A 20,912-nucleotide genomic window follows, 5' to 3' on the forward strand; every position below is an offset into this window, starting at 1 on the left:
GACTCATCCATAGACAATGCCGAATACGCTTGTTGAGCCTTCCCCCCAAGTATGCTCAGTAACAGAACAGCCCATTTCCCCTTAGGCCAGTTCTGATACACAGCCACTTTCTCAGAATGAAGGAAGAACTTATCGATATCCATCTCCTCGAATGGAGGTACCAACTGGATCCCCTGACCAATATTGAACCCCTCATTTGGGTTTGCAACCCAGTCTCTTCCATGCGATGCCTTTAACCTCTCCATTTCCAGCGCAAACTGCCTCTCTTTCTCTCCGTCCTCCCTCTGCCTATCAGCTTCTTCTCTCTGCCTTGCAACTTCTATTTCCTTTATCTGGAGTATCTGGAGCTCATGCTCCCTTTCCTTCTTCTCCGCAACCAACCTTAATCTTTCTATCTGTATCTGAAGCTCACCCTCAACTGTTTTTTTCTCAGGGAACAGGTCCAATACATCCGACGTGAACACACCTTCGGATACATAATGCACAGCTATTGCTCTCTGTATATCCGACTTGCTCATCGACGATTTCACCGCCGAGAGATTTAATCGTTTTGCAACGCTCACCAATTCCACCTTCCTGGCATCCTCTAAGTCGGGTCTTTTAAAAATTTGTCAATTTCCATCTCTGCTGGTTTCCTGTCTAGTTATCCACACAACCAGATCAGATAAGGGACTTTATCCTGATTCACTGGCCCCCCAATTTGGTAATCAAATCCCGGACGAGCCCCCAATTTGTTACATACCCCGTAACTGTGTGTCTGGCCAGCAGAGAAAGAAGAATCCGTTGGAGTCTGGTGGTACCAAACTAAAGGTGTTTATTAGTAAACTACACAATACAATATCAAAAATGCAAATATACATATAAAACAAGTTAGCAGTAATAAACCTAAAAGTGTAGGAATAATAATCATCAATAATAAACAAGTTCTATCAATGTCTAGGGGCAAATGAATTGTCATAGTAAAGTATAGAATTCAGTTCATAAATACTGAGGTGGTTATGGTTGTTGTATTGAAATCATTGGAGAGAGAGAGAGAGCAAGCGAGATGTAACAGCAACAGCTGCGGCAGGCAAACCTTTTGTGGCTTTCTTAATCCGTCGTGTCGTCGTGGCCATTCAGTTATGACCCCTCTGGTCTTCAGCTAGACTGTTCTTCTGTGGTGGACTCGTCACTCTGGCATGAGTGGACACACACACAAGTCCCCACCGGCCCTGCTGTAACACTGTGAGCTTTACTGACCGATCTCCTGGTTCAGTCTCCGAAGCCCCCACCTTTCTGTGGGTTCCCAACACTCAGTCAGTGTCCACTGGTGTGTCTGAAGGGTGTCTCGCCAGACCTGTCTTTTATCCCCACTCACGGGGTCTCAGATATCCATCAACTCTGAATGACTGTGTCCATCAAATCAGGCCACTCCTGCTATCTCCTGAGGAATGTTAACGAGCAAAGTAAAGTCCTTGAAGTGGAAGGTAAATAATCCAAGAAGAGTCAAAATACAGTAAGACAACAGTCTCTCTCCCCCTCTTATCTGTAGCAAATGTTCTTGCCTGGACTTTCTCTCTCTCTCTCGAGCAGCATAGCAGCAGCAATAGTTCGTAGTTCTCAGGAGGGGGGGGGTTGGGAATGGTTAACTCTGCACCCCATTGACCATCAGGTCTGTTCATCACTCATAACATCCCCAAAAATTCATGAGGCATTTGCAGTCTCGTCCTACAGAAATTCTCTACCCACAGCACAAAATAAGGACTGCAGTGATACAAGGCAGCTTTCCACCACCGTCAGAGGCAGCTCTGGGTAATAAATGCTGTTATTGGTAGTTACACCTACATCCTGCAAATGAATGTAAAGAGGTTACTGTTGTAATTTAGAGAAAAGAGAAGCACCTTCATGCACATAGTTCCACAATAGCATTTATATAAAACACTAAATAATTTGCTTTCCATGATTAGTTCAGTAAGTACATTGGCTGGGACACTAAAGATGGCTCCGTTATTCTGTGAAATAGTGTTGTGCTCTTTCTTGTCCATTCACGACAGAGGGGTCATGGATTTAACATCCTCTGAAAGAGTGCTCTCCTGACAGCACTGCAGCTCGATGGCTTCACCACTCTCCGCAAAGACAGGACAGCTATCTTTTAAAAGGCAAAGGAGGTGGAGTAACACTGTGGTTCACAAACCTGGTGGTTCTGTCTCAGTCCCACTCACCTGATCTGGAACATTAGTGATCAAATGTTGTCCCTTTTATCTGCCAAGGGAGTTTTCCATCATCATCCTGGTAACGGTGTACATTTCACCTCAGGCCAATGTCAGGCAGGCATTGCAGGATCTGAGCAATGTAATCAACAGGCACAAAACTCTGCATCCTACTGCCTTCCCTGTCATTTGGGATATCTCAACCAGATCAGCTTGAAGTAGTCGTGGAACAACTACCACCTATATATCACCTGTGGAACCAGACTGGTCAACATACTTGTCCACTGTTACACAACCATCAAGAACACTTACCACCCCACACCCACACTTTTGTAAGTTCTATAACCTGGCTGTATTTCTACTCCCAATGTCTAGGCAGGGACTATAAGACTGCAGCACCAGTGGTGTGGACCAAGAAGGTATGGTCAAGAGTGGGAGAGGAACACTTACAGGATTGCTTTGAGTCGGTGGACTGGACAATATTCAGGAATTCATCTTTGAGTCTGAATGAATATGCCACAGTCATCATTGATTTCATCAAAACCTGTGTGTGTGTACCTGGAGATTCATTATCTGCTGAGGATTAGATCTGTGGCATTCAAGACCGGGGGATCCAGAACTATACAAACAGTCCAGGTGTCACCTACAAAAGGCTATTTTAAGGGTGAAAAAACAATTCTGATTTAGGTTAGAGATGGAATCAGTTGCATGTCAGTTTTGGCAGGGTTTGCAGGCCATTATTTCCTACAAAGTAAAACATTACTGTTTATGATGTTTCACTCCCATATGAGCTGAACACCTTTTATAGGGGATAATAAAATTATATCCATACAAATCAATGCAGCATCTGGTGACCATGATCTCTGTCTTGGAGGCTGACTTCAGAACATCTTTCAAGAGGGTGAACCCTCACCTTCAGGGTGAAGACTCTCATAGTGTACCTGGTAGGGCTCTGAAAACCTGTGCCAGCCAACTGGTGTGAATGTTCAAGGACATCTTCAATCTCTCACTGCTGCACTTGGAGGTGCCTACCTGCTTCAAAAGGGCAACAATCACATCAGTGCCAAGAACAGGGTGATCTGCCTCAATGACTATTGCCCAGTGTAATTAACACCTACTGTGATGAAGTGCTTTGAGAGGTTGGTCCTAGCTAGGTTAAACTCCTGCCCAAGCAAGGATCTGAACCCCCTGCAATTTGCCTATCACAACAATAAGTCTACAGCAGGTGCAGCCTCACTGGCTCCCCACTCTGCCTTCAATCACCTCGAAAATAGTAATACAGTACTGTGCAAAAAGTCTGGCATGTATATATAGCTCAGATGCCTAAGACTTTTGCACAGTACTGTACTTGTTGGGAACGGTGAAGGTGGGTGACATGGAGGGGTATGGGACAGGTGGGTGCTGCAGGGGTTGACACAGGATCAGAAACACCCAGCCCTGAGACACAAGGTAAGGTAATTTGATTCCAAACTATTGGTTTATTGATCATTACAGAATGTCTCTGGTGCCTCCCACTCTCTCCCCTCACCCTTCCCCTTTCCTTAACCACGATTCTCCTTTCCCTGTCCCCTTCCTACTCTCAAGTCCACAACAGAGACCCAAATCAGAATCAGGTTTATCATTACCCATGTCATGAAATTTGTTTTTTTTTTGTGGTAGTATAGTGCAATTCGTAGAATTATTACAGTACTCAGCAGAGTCTTAAACACCCTAGCTATACATGTACCCAAGACTTCCACACAGTACTGTATGCCAGGCTATTAACTACAGCTCAGCATTCAACACAATCATACCAAGTTCAAATCTAACCTTGGCCTCCGTACCTCCCTCTGCAACTGGATCATTGACTTCTTCAATGGGAGACTAGTCTGTGAATCAGAAACAACATCTCCTCCTTGCTTACAATCAACACTGACACACCTCAAGGATGTATGTTTAGCTCCCTGCTCTATTCTCTTTACACCCACAATTCTCTGCTCAAAAACATCTAGAAATTTGCCAATGACAGAACTATTGTTGGCAGAATTTCAGATGGTGACAAAGAAGCACACAGGAGCAAGCTAGATTAGTTCAGTGGTGCCACAGCAACAACTTTGCACTCAATGTCATTAAGACCAAGGAATTGGTTATGGACCTCAGGAAGGGGAAGCTGAGGGAACACACATGAAGGAATCACAAGTGGAAAAGGTGAGCAGTTTCAAGTCCCTGGGTCCAACATATTGATAGAATTACAAGGAAAGCACAACAGTGGTATATTTCATTAGGTGTTTGAGAATTGGTACATCACCAAACCTCTCGTAGATTTCTACAGATGTACCATGGAGAGTATTCTAACTGGTTGCACCACCATCTGGTATGGAGGGGCCGCTGCACAGGATCAGAAAAGGTTCAAAAAGACCCAGCTTTATCATGTGCACTAGCTGCTCCAGCATCCAGGCCACCTTCAAAAGATTGTACCTCAAAAAAAAATACAGCATCCATCATTAAGGATCCCCATCACCCTGGACACACCCTCTTCTCATTGCCTCTATCAAGGTGGCGGCACAAGAGCTGAAGATACATTCAACACAAGGAACAGCACATCACTTCTGCCAGCAGATTGCTGAATGGACAATGAACCCATGAACACTATCTCAGTATTTTTCCCCTCTTTTTGCACTATTTAATTTTTTATATTTATAGTTATTATTAGATATTACAATGTACTGCAGCTACAAAAAAAAATTCAGGACAGTACTGTGCAAAAGTCTTCGGCATTGTAAAAAAAATTTTGTAAAGAGAAGATGCTTTTAAACAATGAAAAGTTTTAATTATCAAAAAAAACTATAAAGAGCAGTAAACAACAAGTAACTACATCAAATCAATATTTGGTGTGATCACCCTTTGCCTTTAAAACTGCATCAATTCTCTTAGAAACACTGTTGAGCAGTTTTATAAGAAATTCAGGTGGTAGGTTGTTCCAAGCATCTTGGAGAACTTGCCAGTTCTTCTGCAGACTTGGCTGGCTTGCTTGCTTCAGTCTCTCCAGGTAATCTCAGATAGCATCAATGATGTTGAGATCAGGGTTCTGAGAAGGACATACCATCTGCTGCAGGACTCTTCTTTCCACTAAAGATGATTCTTTATAAACTTGACCATGTGTTTAGGATCATTATCCTGCTGCAGAAAGAAGTTGGGACTGATCAGACATCTCTCTGGATGGTATTTACGTGATGGATGAGAATCTGCTTGTATTACATTGAGCATTCCATTAATGCTGACCAGATCATCAACTCCATTTGCAGAAATGCAGCCACAAACCTGCAGGAAACATCTACTTACTTCACTGTTGGCTGCAGACATTCATCCATCCATGTAGTACTCTCCAGCTCTTCTATGGACAAACTGCTTCCCTTTTGAGCCAAAAATTGACTTGTCAATCCAGAGCACTTGCTGTCGTTGTTCAGCACTGCAGCCCTTGTATTTTTGTGCTCAGTCAAGTCTCTTGGCCTGGTTTCCACTTTGGCGGAAAGGCTTTTTGGCAACTATTCCGTGAAGACCAGTTCTGACAAGACTTCTCCATACTGTAGAGGAGTATGTTTGGGTTCCTGTGGTTTCGGAGAGTTCATAGCAATGATGTAAGAAAATATTGTAAAAAAAAAATGATATAGCAGTTAGCAGTGCTGGACTTCTCATTTTAGAGGGGACGTCAGTTTGATGTCTCATCTGTGCTCTCAGTTGCATAGCTGACCTCTGCGTTTCTGGTGCTCAAATTTGCCCGTTTCTCTGTGTTTCATCAGAAGAGCTTTGACAGATTATCTTGAAACTCAAGACTGCTGCAAAATTTCTGGGTTGACAAGGACCTTGATGATGTAGGATGACTACCTTGTGTCTGTTTGCTACACTCACTCTTGCCATGGTGTGAGAATTGATGATTTGAAGGTTAAACAGTGACATCTGCCACGTCCCCATCTTTTAGCTTGGTTGTCCTTTGTCCAGTTAGACTCAAACACTTGTTTCTGTTTCAGTTAATCAGTTTAGTTAATTCAACTAATAATGTCACTGATCAGTAGCATCCTGTTTGTTATCTTTGTTTAAAGATGCACTGAGCTACGTACATACCTACAAGGTTATCAAGTTTATATTTGAAAAGTGGTCTATTATTTAATATTACTTCAATGAAATACATCTCATTTTTTGGAAAATGACTATTTGGAAATCTAAAATTTGCTCCTTTCTACTGACACATTAATGTAGAAGACAAAAATAAAATCTAAAATACAATTTATATAAAAAATCTAGAATGCCAAGACTTTTGCACAGTAGTGTATGCCAGTGATATTAAACCTGATTCTGATATCTATTTAGCATGGTGGGACCACTAAGATCTGTGACCAGGTTCTTAATACAATTACATGTGTTCAATAGTTTAATGTTCTTGCTCATCAGGTAATCACATTTGTTTTAAGAGTAGCAATAGTCAAGTGAGCAGTGAATTATCTGTGCGTACTCGTTCTATTCATTTCCCACACCCACATTCTGCACCAAAATCAACACTGAGGTTGAAAGCAAAGAAAACTGTAGATTACCGCTCTCTCTCTCACCGGCGCAACTGTGCGGCACAAATAACTGAAATGCTCCCATGCATGCAGCATTTGTTGCTGTGCAGTTGGTACAAAGACAGATGAGAAAAGTTTATGAAATGTGAAGTATGTTGTAGTGTATTTCATTATACCCTTCAATTGATAAAAATGTATGTGATTTTTAAAGTTTCATTCTAAATATTCATAGTATGCAAATTACAAAAAAATTAAAGTGCTGCAGAGATTTCAGGCTGTGTAAAAATTTCCAGCTCAGAGCAACAGTTTAAAAAAAATAGGGAACATTGCCACAGATGCTGCAAATCTGGAAACAATATGCTGGAAATTCAACTGGTTGGTTTGTACCTGTAATTTAAATTGGCCGCTGCTTTCCCCAACAAGCCAATTAATCTTTGCTGTGCTGGTAAACTGATCTATACTTAAACTGTTTACTTATTAAACAACCCTGCTAAATGCTTCAGGGCAATTGGCAGCACCCATTATGAAACTCTGTGTGTGTAATCTTATACAGTACAGATGTATCTCCAGGAATGCTGGAGAAAATGAGCCTGCACCCCTCAGGCTTCTGTCTATTGCTCTTGTACATATTGGTTACAACGTCATCAGCACATCCAGCAATAGCTTGCCGTTTGTGGATTGCACTCCATTTCACATCATGATGTGTTTCTGCTTTGATCACTCCTTTCTTTGTTGCTATTTTGGGTGCTTTTGACTGAACGGCCTGGATTCTTTCGATTTTGTCTTTTATATTGTGTTTTCCATTCTTTTTTTTGCTGCCGTTAGCGCGATTTTATTCTTTTTGCGCAGGGCAAGGTTCGATGTTTTTCTTTGAACAGGTTCCATGGTTTTCTGTCTCGTGGCTGTCTGTGTGGAAGACAAATCTCAGGGTTGTATACTGTATATATACTTTGATAATAAATATACTTTGAATCTTTGAATATGGTTATATATTCACATTTCAAACAAGCTCATTCATATGGAGAAACGCTATAATTTAACTCATCTTTGTAGTGTGTTTTGAAAGTACATTATACAAATACAATCAGACGCTTAAATCTTTTATTGCAAATAAATAAATTCCAAACATTTTGTCAACCTGAAATCAGTTCACATTAGTATCAGAACTGTGCACTTCACAATCCACAAAACCAGTTCACAGTCACTCCAAATAAGTACAGGAAATTGGGAGAAATTGTGCCAAGTCTGACTTGAGAAGGAACAACTTTTGACAATTGAGGGTTGTTTTACAAGCAATTGCAATTAATCAGAACACAGAAAAGAGAGATACAACACAGAATTGCAATGTATTTTCACAAAGAGCTGCATTGGTCTATAGAAACCCTGTGTAGTAATACTCTATTAAAAACTGCAGAACAACAGGAATGCTTTAATGCACGCTTTTCCCTTGTCCACCAGATACAACCAGAATTGCAGCATAATAGACTGTGACACAATTAACCAGTGTTAGTCAGAATTCTCTAGTTTCTTAATATCTGTAGATTTTGGATTGGCATGAATGCTGGAGTGTGCATTGCAAATCATACTTTGTGGAAAATTACAGCAGACTGCAGTTAATAAATGAAGACAGTTTAGTTGAGATTGCTTCGCCTCAAAATGATTCTTATATTAAATCCTCATATGCAGAATTGAAACCTGACACATTAATTAGACTATGAACTTAATCTGCTCAGACCTAATGATAGCAGATTTATATCTTCTGCTGTTTTCATTACAAAGACCGTGTAAGTGGGCTGGGCTAAAGAAATCAATGCCAGCTCTCATCTCTCTCTCTTCCTGGCTCAAACTTCTCTTCCTTCTGTTAACTCATTTTTGCAGTATCTTGCAGGGCTAGATTCTGAAAATTGTGTATTCTTGCAATACCGTTTAATATATCAAACTCTTTAAACATGTAATCTAATTAATCTTGCTTAGCCATACCTGACCCAAAGCTCTGTACTCTTCTCCATGGGACAACATTGAAAATGAAAGAAGAATACATTGACCAGGCCTCTATCTTGAACCAGCTTCCAATCAGTACAAGATTATAAAACTGGTGAAGAGGTTCAATATGTCTATCTTCCTAAAAGTTGGTTCAGGTCAGCCCAAGGCAGTCAGACAATAATAACACAACACTTTTTTTTAAAAAAGGTATCTTTCTTTCATTTTCTACAGTTTGCAGAGAACTTGGCCATATCCACAAAACAAACCATCAACATTGAGGTATATAGCAGAGTACATTCTGAATGCTATTTCTGCGGTCAATAGATAATTCTCATAAGGATGCAAGATCGGAATTCGCTTTCCTTCCCCAATAACTAACACTTGTGAAGATATTGGGCATGTGAATTTTGATGATGCTCCAGTAACCACCCAGAAGCCCTACAGAACTAGTCTTAACTGATAACACTCCAACATTATATGCTGATAACATGGCTCTTAACAGCTGTATAATTTAGAACAAATGTTCTAAATTTTGAAAAATGGGTGTGTAAACAGAGATCAAAGTTGCAGTACAGCTGAAGAGTTTACTGACAGAGTTAAGGAATCTGACCAGCCAAATCAATGGCACAATTAGCAAGTTAATGATCAGATTCCATAACTCTGCCACTAAACTCTATTCGTTTGATTGTTGATGTGTCAATGACAATGACCATAGACAATAAAAGTCATGGTAAGTTTACATTTACATTAAAATGAATGCTCCATTCTGCTTCTCACTACAAGTTCTGTATTGCAGTAAAAGGCAAAACTGACAGGCTGTATGATCACAGTTTTACCCTGAACTAAAAAGTTGCACATCATAGACCACAATCCTGATAAAAAGTAAAAGGGGACATACTGCAATTCAATAGATGCAGCACCAGTTTAAGAGTTTGGTTGAATATAGCATGTTTGTACTGCACCCTAATCCAAGCCCTTATGTTCTCTCTCCAATACTTTGGTCCATCATCTCAACCTCTCCCACATCAAATTGTCACATCAATTATGTCCATTACAAACAATAGATTAACTTGAGAATGCTGAAGATTTGAAATAGAGTGGCTGCATTTGACCTCTAACCATCTAATACATTGAGGGAAGTGTATCATACACTGCTGATATATATTCTGGGTCACTATCTGAGGATGTCACTTTCAAACAGCAGAGGAGGGCATTATGAAGAGCTGGTATCTTTCAAAAATAAAACAAAAGCAGCGCAATTAGATTGGCAAGGAAATTAAATAATTCTTCAGTTCAAATCATGAGATCAACTTAAACCCAAAGTTAAAACAACACTACAAGTTGCCTGCCATAGAGATGATCAAATGCATTTGTCCCATCTGCATCTTTTGCAGGTAAAAACATTGCTGTAAATCAAATGAAACAAACAATAGTGCTTCTAACATCCATGGGATAGTTTGTAAAATAACTAAAGGTTTGAGATGAGTGGCAGAAAGTGGCAAATACTACTGCAAGATTGAGATGTACTGTACACAACTATCTTTTTGATTGACTGACAAATGAGGAACCAAGCCCTTTAGCTAATACGAGTCCAAATTCTATTTCCCCATTGAACCATTGATAAGTGTACCATGTAATACAGCTATATATCTGATCAACACAGTTGCATATACCACATACAAAGTGACCAGTATGAACGCAGAGAAGGTTGCTGTGATGGTAATTATTAACCAGAAACTGGTGAAGGTTACAAGTTTAGCAAGTCTCTCTTCTCAATGCAAATCCAGAAAGTGCAGACGGCACATACTGGGTCAAAAAGTGAAAAACTAGAGTTAGTGATGGAATTCAGACATATGAGAGTATCCTGCTTTCAATGCAAGACGCCTGTGAACTCTTTGCTTTACAGATAGAGACTTCACTTCGAAAATAAATTCATCTAGAAATGAAAATAGTCTTATATTTTGACAGATATATCACATTCTCAGTAAGAAAAAAATCTAAATCTATATAGACTTCTACAAACTAAGTGTCTCTGCATTAGACTGGATATCCATCTTAAATTAGAAGGAAAATCATTCTGACTCAATATTCTTTAATTGTAAGAATGAAAACGGTAAGGTTATGATTACATATTTTAACTTCTCTGGAAATTTACCAGATCTGAGAGAGCAAGGGAAGTCCCAGCCACACATTCTAATTCAAAAAGGCTATTCACAGAACTGCAATGGTTTTCAACTGACAGTTTTACAATAAATTGACGTAGCATTTTCACAGGTAACATTTCAGATTCTCATAATGCATGTATATCACTGATAGAAATATATAAATATCCAAGTTAGCTATTCTAAATGATTCACTGAGTTTGGTTTAGACGTAAATAAAGCAGTAACACTACAGAGAATTTGGTTTCTAATGTTCTGCATCACAGCACCAGCAGTCAGTGAATAATATTCAGGTGATAAATGGATGCCTCCTTGACTTTTACTTTCTGTATGAATCAGACAAATTACTAGAAAGAATTGGCAAGAGGACCAATTTTGAGGCTACATAATGATGTAACTTGCTGCAAGGTGATAGCACAGTCATTTGGCTTAGGGAGAATCACAGAAATGACTGCTACAGAGCTCACAACACAAGCTTGAATCAGTTTTAACAGATTGCGAATATTAGTGGGAATCCCACTAGATAATTTTCATTTCTTCCTCCAGGGTTGTGGTAGCAAACTTACATCCTAGAAACTTTCACATAGGGATATCAGAAAGCACAATTTTTGAACGTTCAAATAGGATATCTCAAAGCAAACTCAGCAAGTTGCCCAAATTCCTTTGAGAAGGGATGGAAATAGAAAGCTCAAGGCAACAGACATTACTAATAGCAAATACATCTCCAGACTGTACACCACCATCTTTCATCAATTACAAACCCAACTAGTGTACAAAATGGTTTGCCCTTTCCAGGTAATGGGCATTAATAAACAATCCATTTATTACATTTAATATTAATAGTCAATATCATGCAACCAGTGAATTTAGCTACAAACAGAAAATTTAGAGAAACCACTGAACAATTCAACACCGAGCCATAAATACATCCTTTTTTGTCAATTTATATTTTAAAAATGTACCTTTCAGCAGGGATCTCTTCCACTGACAATCGTAGGTGTTCTTTTATTTTTCAGTCATCAAACTGAATAATCAAGAGAACCATTAAATATCTGCAAACTGGATTTTGACAGAGCCCTTTTACAATCTCAGGATGCCTTCAACCACATGTATCTACTGATATATTTAGAAATGTAATCACTATTGGTAGAAACTCAGCAAGTCGACAGCAATGTTATGATGGTGACCATAGTGTGACTAAATGGCCTATTTCTCTGCTATACAACTCTATTTGGTACAATTCAATAACTCCAAGTATAAATAATTCAAAGTTTGGAATTCTTGTGGCAAATTTAAATTTTAATAATGAACATAACAGAGTGTATTAACCAATCCTATCATTTCAGGAGTGGGATATGGTGGTCGGCAACATTGCCTCTAATTTCCTAATTATTATCATCTTTTTTTTTTAATACACATCTTTGTGGTCCAAACATTGCTCTGAGCAGGATTCCCCCCCCCCCACCCCAAATATAAACACAGCCTGAAAACTGCACAGCACTTTAAATGTTTCCTAAACATAAGTCATTGATGTCAAACAATCAAACAACCAATAAGGCACAATGCAAAATTAAAATATTTTGAACAGAAGGTAGCATTTGGCAGACTGGTGGCTTATTAACAATGAGCTACTCATTTCTATTCTGTGTTTATTGCTACAATTTCAGTGTTTCAGGTTTCAACAGTCTTGTAACTTGAAATATTGACAAAATAAATATGTAGATGCTCCAAAATGTTTCAAAGTAAAGGTTGCATTAAGTTTATTATTTAGAAAATTTATGGATTATATTAATTATCAATTACAGGGTATTTCACAATGATATTAACAGATTTCAATTTTTAATATTACAGTGCCTTGAAAGTATTCAACCTCCACAACTACTCTCACATTTTACTGTCTCATTTTCTAAATTTGAAATATATTGGATTCATTTTGAGCTAATCTGCATCATGTTGAAACAAAAGAAAGATTCCAATACCTGTCAACAATTTACTAAAAATTAAAAACCAATTTTAAGGCTAAGAAAGTATTCACCCCTTTGTAATTACTATGCTAACTTTCCTCAGATGCAATACCATACATTACCTTACCAATTCACCCAATTAGTTGATGTAGAAAATTGGAGGATCACCTGCTTTTCAATTAATTCATTATTAATGAATCTGTAGGGTACAGCAGTACACCAGATTTTCAACAGACTAAACCAAAATGAAGACAAAAGAGCTTTCAAAACAAGTAAGGGAAATGGTAATAGAAAAGCACAAATCTGGGGCCGGGTACAAGACCATGTCAAAGACAGTGAACATTCCTCAGAACTCAGTCCATCGAGAAACAGAGGAAACAAAATGAAACCACAGCCACATTGCCTGGTTAGGCCATCCCTCTAAGCTTATTCGCCAGAGAAGAATGGCACTTGCTAGAGAAGCTACTGTGATGCCAACAGTCACTCTGAGTGAGCTGCAGAAGTCAGTGGCTGCAACTGGAGATGAAGTTCATAGTTCCAAAATCGCTAAGGCCTTGTGCCAAAAGGATATTTATGGAAGAGTGGCAAGAAAACAGCCCTGGCTTAAAAAAAAGCACATTTTTACCTGTAGGAACTTTGCAAAGCATCAGTTAGTCGATACTGTAAAGATGTGGAGAAAGGTGTTGCGGTCAGATGAGATTTATGTTGAAACTTTTGGTCTCAACACTAAGTGGTGTGTGACATAAATCTAATAAACTGTGCATCAGCCAGGAAAACCATCCCTATTGTAAAGTATGGTGGAGGTACCGTCATGATATGGGAATGCTTTTTCAGCAGCAAAGACTGTTAATCTAGTCAGGATTGATAGGAAGATGAATGCTGCTAAATACCAAGAGATCCTGGATAAAAACCTACTAGCCTCTGCCAGAAAACTTAAACTGGGGAGAAAGTTAGTCTTTCAGTGGGGCAATGACCCAAAGCACACTGCCAGAGCAACCATGGAGTGGCTTCAAATGAAGAAAATTGATATCTTTGAGAGGCCCTGTCAGAGACCTGACTTCAACCCAATTGAACATCTTTGGCAAGACCTCATGATTGCTGTCCACTGCTGCTCCCCAACTAACCTGGCACAGCTTGAGTAATTTTGCAAAGAGGAATGAGCAACTCTTGCTCTATCACATTGTGCAAAGCTAATAGAGACTTATCCAAAAAATCTACAGGCTATAATAGCTGTAAGGGCTGGTTCAAATAAGTACTGAGCAAAGGGGGATAAATACTTTTAAACTGCTGACATTTCAGTTTTGAATTTAAGTTTTTCATGCTTTACAAGTTTCTATTTTTTGGGCTCTACTGTGAAAAAAGGAACAAGCTTATGATTCACAAATAAAAATACTCAGTTATATTGTAATACTCATCAACGTGAACAAAGGGTTGGGGGCTGAATATTTCTACAAGGCACTCTATACAAAAGAAAATTCCAGCCATGCTGCAACAAGGTCTATCTGCACAGGAACATTTCAGTTACTGCATAGCCATTCACCTGTGCAGCTTAAAGGTAACACTGGTAGTCTGAAAGAAATATTTTGTGACCTGTAACTAATTGCAAAGAATTGAAATAGCTCACTTGAAAGAAATATTAAGCAATTTATCAATATGAAGGTATTTACTCTCACCTATTTCAGCAGAACATTACAGCTTGGATGGTTTTTATTAGTCACCTTTCAAAACAGTAATTGACTTGCAGGAATTCAGTGTATTCCCCACAGCTCAGGTCCAGTACAATGACAGCAGCAAAATGACCTAGCAATTATACGATATAGTGCTTTTCACAATGCAAGTACTTTTCAGGACCAGTCATTATTTTATCATGTGAAATGTGGCAGTTAATTTATTAATACCAAGCTCTCACAGCAAACTGAAGTGACCAAATAATCAACTTTTTAATATATATTGATTAAAAGATAAATATTGGCAGGGATATTGGCTAAAGCATTTCATCCAAACCAGAAATAAAGCAAGATACTCTATGACTCTAGCTAAAGTTAATTCTTCACTACTCTAACAGAATTTGCCTTTGGAATTATATTTAATTAATTTTCATTTTTATGAGGTAATATTTCTGCAAGGGCCAACTTCTGGTGCAGTTTTTGGGCATTCTCCAAAAGGGTACAGGAAAAACAAATACTTAAATTAATGCAGGAAAGAGAGCGTCTACATTACACATCATAAAATGGGAATCCAATCAAAAAGACAAAGGCCCAAACTACAGATTGAATCAAGAAAGACAACTTAACAAGCACTAGATGTCAACAAGTGGTAATATTGAGCCCATATTGTGACTCTTGAAGATCTGGTAAAACAAAACATCAGGATCACATGGGGAGCTGGCATATCTGGAGTGGTAGGGGCGAACGCAAGTTTGGAAGATTGCATTTACTTGAAGCCTTGAAGATATGAGCGAAATTATATTATTGCTGGTTGTAACAGTTAGAAAGCAGACAAGAATAGAAGTAGTGAAAGACCAACAGTATGAACAAGGCCTTGCTTTGCTTAAGTATGTTTGGAAAAGAACTGAGTAAAAAAAACAAGCATGAAAAGACTCCAGCATGGCACTCTCAGTGATCAGTTACTATTTGAGGTTCACTAAATCACATCTTTTTGCCACTGTATAAATTAACCTACACCGATTCTCACCATCCCACATCCTTTACTTTTCCACCTCTTGGTGCTACAGTCAAACCACCCACTCTCTGCTACTAGCATGTAGTTCTGTACTTTGATATCACATTAACCAAGATAAGTGCCCAATCCCGCTAAAGGTCACTCCATTTCCACTAAGCCTCAATGCAGACATTACATAATGATCTCAATACAGGCATTACGTTGTATTACTAACATAATTAACATAACCCACAAATCTGTAGACTGAAGGTCTACATTTAGAAAATTGCATATGGTCATTTGCCATTAAACTCTCATTCAAATTTGAATTACTAAAAACAGGTAAGATGCATTTAAAAATAACTTTTCCTAATTCAAATAATCCCTCCATCTGTCACGCAGCTGATTTTAATAACAAATAAATTACCATTTGCTAAAAATCTTAAAATGGAATCACTTCTTTAAAAAGGTAGAATATAAATAATATTAGAAGTCAAATAAGGACTGGAAAACATGCTATCAAGGTGTCAGCATCTAAAAGTGAAAATAGGCTCTTTTCAGTTAATCTGCTTTTCACAAGCTTGCAGACGCACTGTGGATTAGCAACATTTTCCTTTCCTTCTGATTTCATTAGTCAATTTTAAAAATGTTTGTTTCTGCAAATGGATGCTGCAATAAGCTCTTGGCAGCAGTTCCCAATAGCTTGAAATCTGCATTGTGCAATGGTAAACGCAAACAGAGATGAGGATAGATCAGAAGGCGTGACTCACTTACATTTTAAAAGAAGCATAACTCGGAAATAAGAGTCTACATATCAATATCCATTGAATATTTTCTATAACATATCACTTGACAGGAAGGAAACAGAGCCATTACAATTTTTGGGAGGTTACCTTGTCTCCACAGTAGTTGAATCATTTTTTAAATTATTTGTCTAGTAATGTCTTGATTTTCCTTATTCAGCTCTACCTTTATCTAAACAATACAAACTCAAGGTCAGGCAACCCAACATACCGAGTGGCAGTTGCAATCCCAGAAATAAACAGGCTGCATCACAATTTTCCATACCACAAAGCCAAATCATCTACACATGTATCAAGAAACACAAGTTGGGAAAAAAAGGCATTTACTTTGCTTTCGCACACAAATTCTGTGATTGAATTTTATTCTGAATCTCAAACTTTTTGGATAGTTATTTGTGAAGCTTGTAAGGGTGAAATTTCATGATCCAAATGGCAGTAATGGGAGAGTAATTGTATAAAATGGAGTGCTAGCAACAACAGAAAAAGGTACGTTATTTCAAAGTCCTTATGCAAATTAATCATTCAGTGATGACATGCTTAAAACACTGTTCTTCTGGAAGGCAAAGTTTAGAGGAGCTGTTTTTTTTAAAAACTTACATTTAACGAAAAGATGGTGCCAGATCAAACAGATGAGCAAAAAAACTTGGACTCAGTTTCAAATTTCTATAATTTTGCATGGGTCTTTAGCAGGAGTTTACTATTTATAATCATTTAATGCAGGGTGATTAAGGTAGGGTAATCATCTGATTATCTGTTCTAGAATTGGAAGTGAATGAATGGCACATCCACAAGTGAACAGACTATATTGCCCCATTTTCAACAAAGTAGTGAGAGATTCTTTCACATACAGATATATCTCAAAGAATCTCTCAGTGTATGTATTGAGGTATATGGTAGCTACTGTAAGCATAAACTGAGAATTGAAGCATTGATAACCTGAATTACTTGCTTCCCTCAGTATGCTATCACAGACAGAATACAAATAGCAATTGCTCAGTAAGCACATCATGTGTTAAATGAGGTCATTTTCCAGAGAATTTTTGTTCCTTCACAAATGAAAAATTGCTAACAAACTGAGACGTGGAATTGTCTCTGGAGGAGTGCAAACAAAGTGGGAAATACCCAACGAATGGTAAGATACCAGGTAGGGCAATTTTGTTGGTGGATCCCAAAAGACTGCTTAGCTAAGCAATAAAGTGATGATGATAAGTGGAGTACTTTCCATTGCTGGCAAAAGCAAGTATAAAAGGTCATGGTGAAGATTATACAGTAATTAAGTTTGAGCTGGTGTACTGCTCCAGCTCTGGCCATCATGTCATGAAGGATGTGATAGCACTGGAAGGGATAATCTCTTTCATCCAGTTCTTGAGCATTCAATCTGACAGGGTGTGGAGATAAAATGACCCTCTCCACATGAGAATTTCTAAGATGAGCATTCAATATGTAGTGGATCAAGACCTGGCAAGTGGTATTATTCTTAATTGCTTATTTGGTTGGCATGGTATGGATCAGTTTCATATCATAAAGCTATACACTTCTACAATTGAGAAATGAATTACACACAAGTGCTATGCAGTGATATCACCTTTCATTCTTCTGCTGCAAGAACCAAAAATACCTACTGATACTATTCATTGGATTTACACATAAAAAGTTTGTCATTTTCAGCAGGGCACACAAAAACGCTAGGGACCATGAATTAGTACCTTAAGCAGAATCCCTGGAACATTTGGAATTAAGGAAAGGCAGAAATTAACCCAATGTAAGCAATTATGCAATTAAAGCACTTCAGTTCCTCTAGTTATAGCTAGAAGTTTCTGCATTGCAATTATTCTCCATACCACCTTAAATCTGCACTTCAGGCAGTAAAAGCTATTTCCCTAACTACCCAATCTATTCCATATCAATAGAGACATGTTAGTTGGTCTGCCTTGTAATGATGGAGAGGATGAGAAGATCTTCTCAAATGAAACAGTAGAAAATTGAAAATCAACTAAATTCCAAAAAAAAGCGGCACCCAGACAGTTCCCCATTTTAATGAAAACCTTTCGATAATCTTTTCACCCAATATAAATGCAGAAAAGACTTTTCACTTTGCTCAGTCTATTTTTAAAAGCACTGGTAGTCTCACACTCCAAACTACAAATTAACATTGTGAATCAGTACCTCCTGATAGTTTCAGTACACATTTTAAAGAAAGGAGAACACTTATAAAACACAACCGAGCACAACAGGAAGAACTGCTTGTGCCTTCATGTTTAGTGATTTTGTAAGTATTTTTCAGAGCAAAAACATATTTTACTCTATGGGGACCAAAGCACTTCTTATGCTTGGTCTCTATTTTGATAGTGTATCAAATCTTACCACTTACAGATGTTTTGGTGTAATGTTAAACCCCAGCAGCCAAAGCATTTCCTTTTCATATACAGATGACTGCTCCAGCATTCAACTCCAACACCAATTTTAGTATCTCACCACTGGAAAAACTAGCTTAAAAGCAAAACAATTTCATTTGTTCATGGTAATCATCAATTTCATTGAATGGATTCATATGTCACAATAATTATGGATTTTAATTTTTCCCCTTGTCCCCCAGAGATGTTACAAGCTGGTGCATGGAAAACCCAGGGATATCACAAGTAAAACTCAACTGTACAAGTTCTCCAAATAGAGCGATCTATAAAAATCAGCATTTAAAGATTTCTTATACACAGCAGTAATAATTCAGTACCTTATAGTGAAAAAGAACTTCCAAAGCTACAAAGGAACCATGTACTTTCATTACTGTATGAATTTTTCTTTTAAAAAAAAGCAGTGGGAGAAGTATTATTTACTCTAAAATCGACTTATTTGGCACTGAGTATTTTGAATGATGGACCTCATGTTACAGGGTGCAAGGAAATGCCAAACCTGCATGTTAGTAAAAGATGTGGTAAGAAAACCTTATTCAGTTACAATGATTACATTTTCAATATTGCCATCATTACTGTCTCCAGGATTGTCTCCTTTATGGTGTGCTGCTGCGAATTTTGAGGTTCTCACAAAGGACTGACAACCTCGATAACCAAGATCTTCAAACCTCTCATTAAGGTCATTCCACATTTGCTTTGGTGCAATTCTGAAGGAACAGTACAGGTCACCTGTTATCAAAGTCGTTCGCTCCCTTTTGAAGAGGTATAGGGTTCAAAAACCAAGGCAATTTAAATAATAGTAAACATCTGTTTAGTGTATCCCAAGCTTTTTACCCTTTGTTCTTTGGCTGTTCACAAATGTCCAAATGCCAAACAACACAATTGTTGCCCTTTTCCCAAAGTGGGATTACCATTGTAAATTTAGTTTTTATAAGTGTTCTCTTATGTCTCAAATTCTGTGCAATTACTAACAACTATTCCTTTAAATTAAAATACCTTAGATCAAGTTCTTAAACATTAGATCCAAAGGCAACAGTAGTTAAGTGGATGTAGTTGCAAGCTTCTCACGTTTTAAGTACAAACAGGCTCCACCAGTGAACAATCCATAATTGCTCTTCTCAGAAAATAATACCCAACGATGCAGGTGTGTAGCTGGAAGCACCTGTGTCAGGGGAAAAAGGGGGAAGTCCTACGTACGATTCAATGTCTGGAAAATTCTAGAAATCTGTAGCATCACAGGGCCTGTCTCAGGATCATTCATCCACTGAGTACTGTTCAGTGGATTTTCCAGCATATCTTCAAAAGCTGCAAATGAGAGCAAAAGGGACAGGGGATGGAACAGGGAGTGGGAAGGTGGTTTAGAGGAAGAAGAGAAAAAGGGGAAGTGAATTGCAGCACAACACAAAACTCTGGACAATGGAATAGTAAAGATTACTTTAAAAATCTCAAGAAAGATTTGATTAAAACTGTTCTTGCTGTTAAATATATTTTACATATTTGAAAAAAGTAATCACTTGTGGTATATTATTTTTTACAATGCATGTTTATTTTAAAAATTATTAAAATTTGAATTAGTGAAGTACATTCCTTTATGATTTAAAGATCCTATTGCTCAGTATTAAGTGAATAAAATGACAAGCAAGTAACTTCTAAGGAACTTAAAACTAGTGAAACTAGCATGATCTTTTATCATAATCATATACAATTCAAACAAGCCATTTGGCTCAACTTGTCCATGGTGACTAGTGGGCAACATTCTGTATTAACCCCATCACCCAGTCCACAGCCCTCTATACTTAAAGCATTCAAGAGTTCATCACGATATCTGAATGGTGAACCACACTGTTGGACAACGGATTCCAAGTAGTTCCCACTCTCTCTGGATAAAGGTGGTTCCCCCACATAACCCCTCCAAATCTCTTCTCCATTACTCTAAACTTGTGTCCTTTTGTTTTAATTACCTCTGATATTGAGCAAAGTTTTCTGGTGACTGTTCCATCTATACCTTTCATGTATCTCAATCGTGTCTCCTCTTAACCTCTTTCGTTCTCTCATCATAACTGGAATACTCCATCCCAGGATATATCCAGGCTAATCTTTGAATTCTCTGCAGCACTATTACATCCTTCCTATACTCTGGTGACCAGAACCGCATGCAGTAATACAGTTGAGGTCTGGCCCAGGGTTCTCTCAAGTTGGAG

At 38.2% G+C, this 20,912-nt stretch overlaps 1 protein-coding gene across 1 annotated transcript in view; it reads right to left on the reverse strand.

Moving 5' to 3' along the window:
* Window positions 1-7,814: 7,814 nt before the first annotated feature.
* Window positions 7,815-20,912, reverse strand: part of ubac1 (UBA domain containing 1) — a 49,435-nt gene continuing 36,337 nt past the window's right edge. The window contains exon 10 of the mRNA XM_073052850.1: window positions 7,815-20,016. Coding sequence (XP_072908951.1) covers window positions 19,901-20,016 — 116 coding nt within the window. The 3' untranslated portion in view covers window positions 7,815-19,900. The remainder of the gene's footprint in view (window positions 20,017-20,912) is intronic.

Source organism: Hemitrygon akajei, chromosome 7 (genome assembly GCF_048418815.1).
Source record: "Hemitrygon akajei chromosome 7, sHemAka1.3, whole genome shotgun sequence".
Lineage (NCBI taxonomy): Eukaryota > Metazoa > Chordata > Chondrichthyes > Myliobatiformes > Dasyatidae > Hemitrygon > Hemitrygon akajei.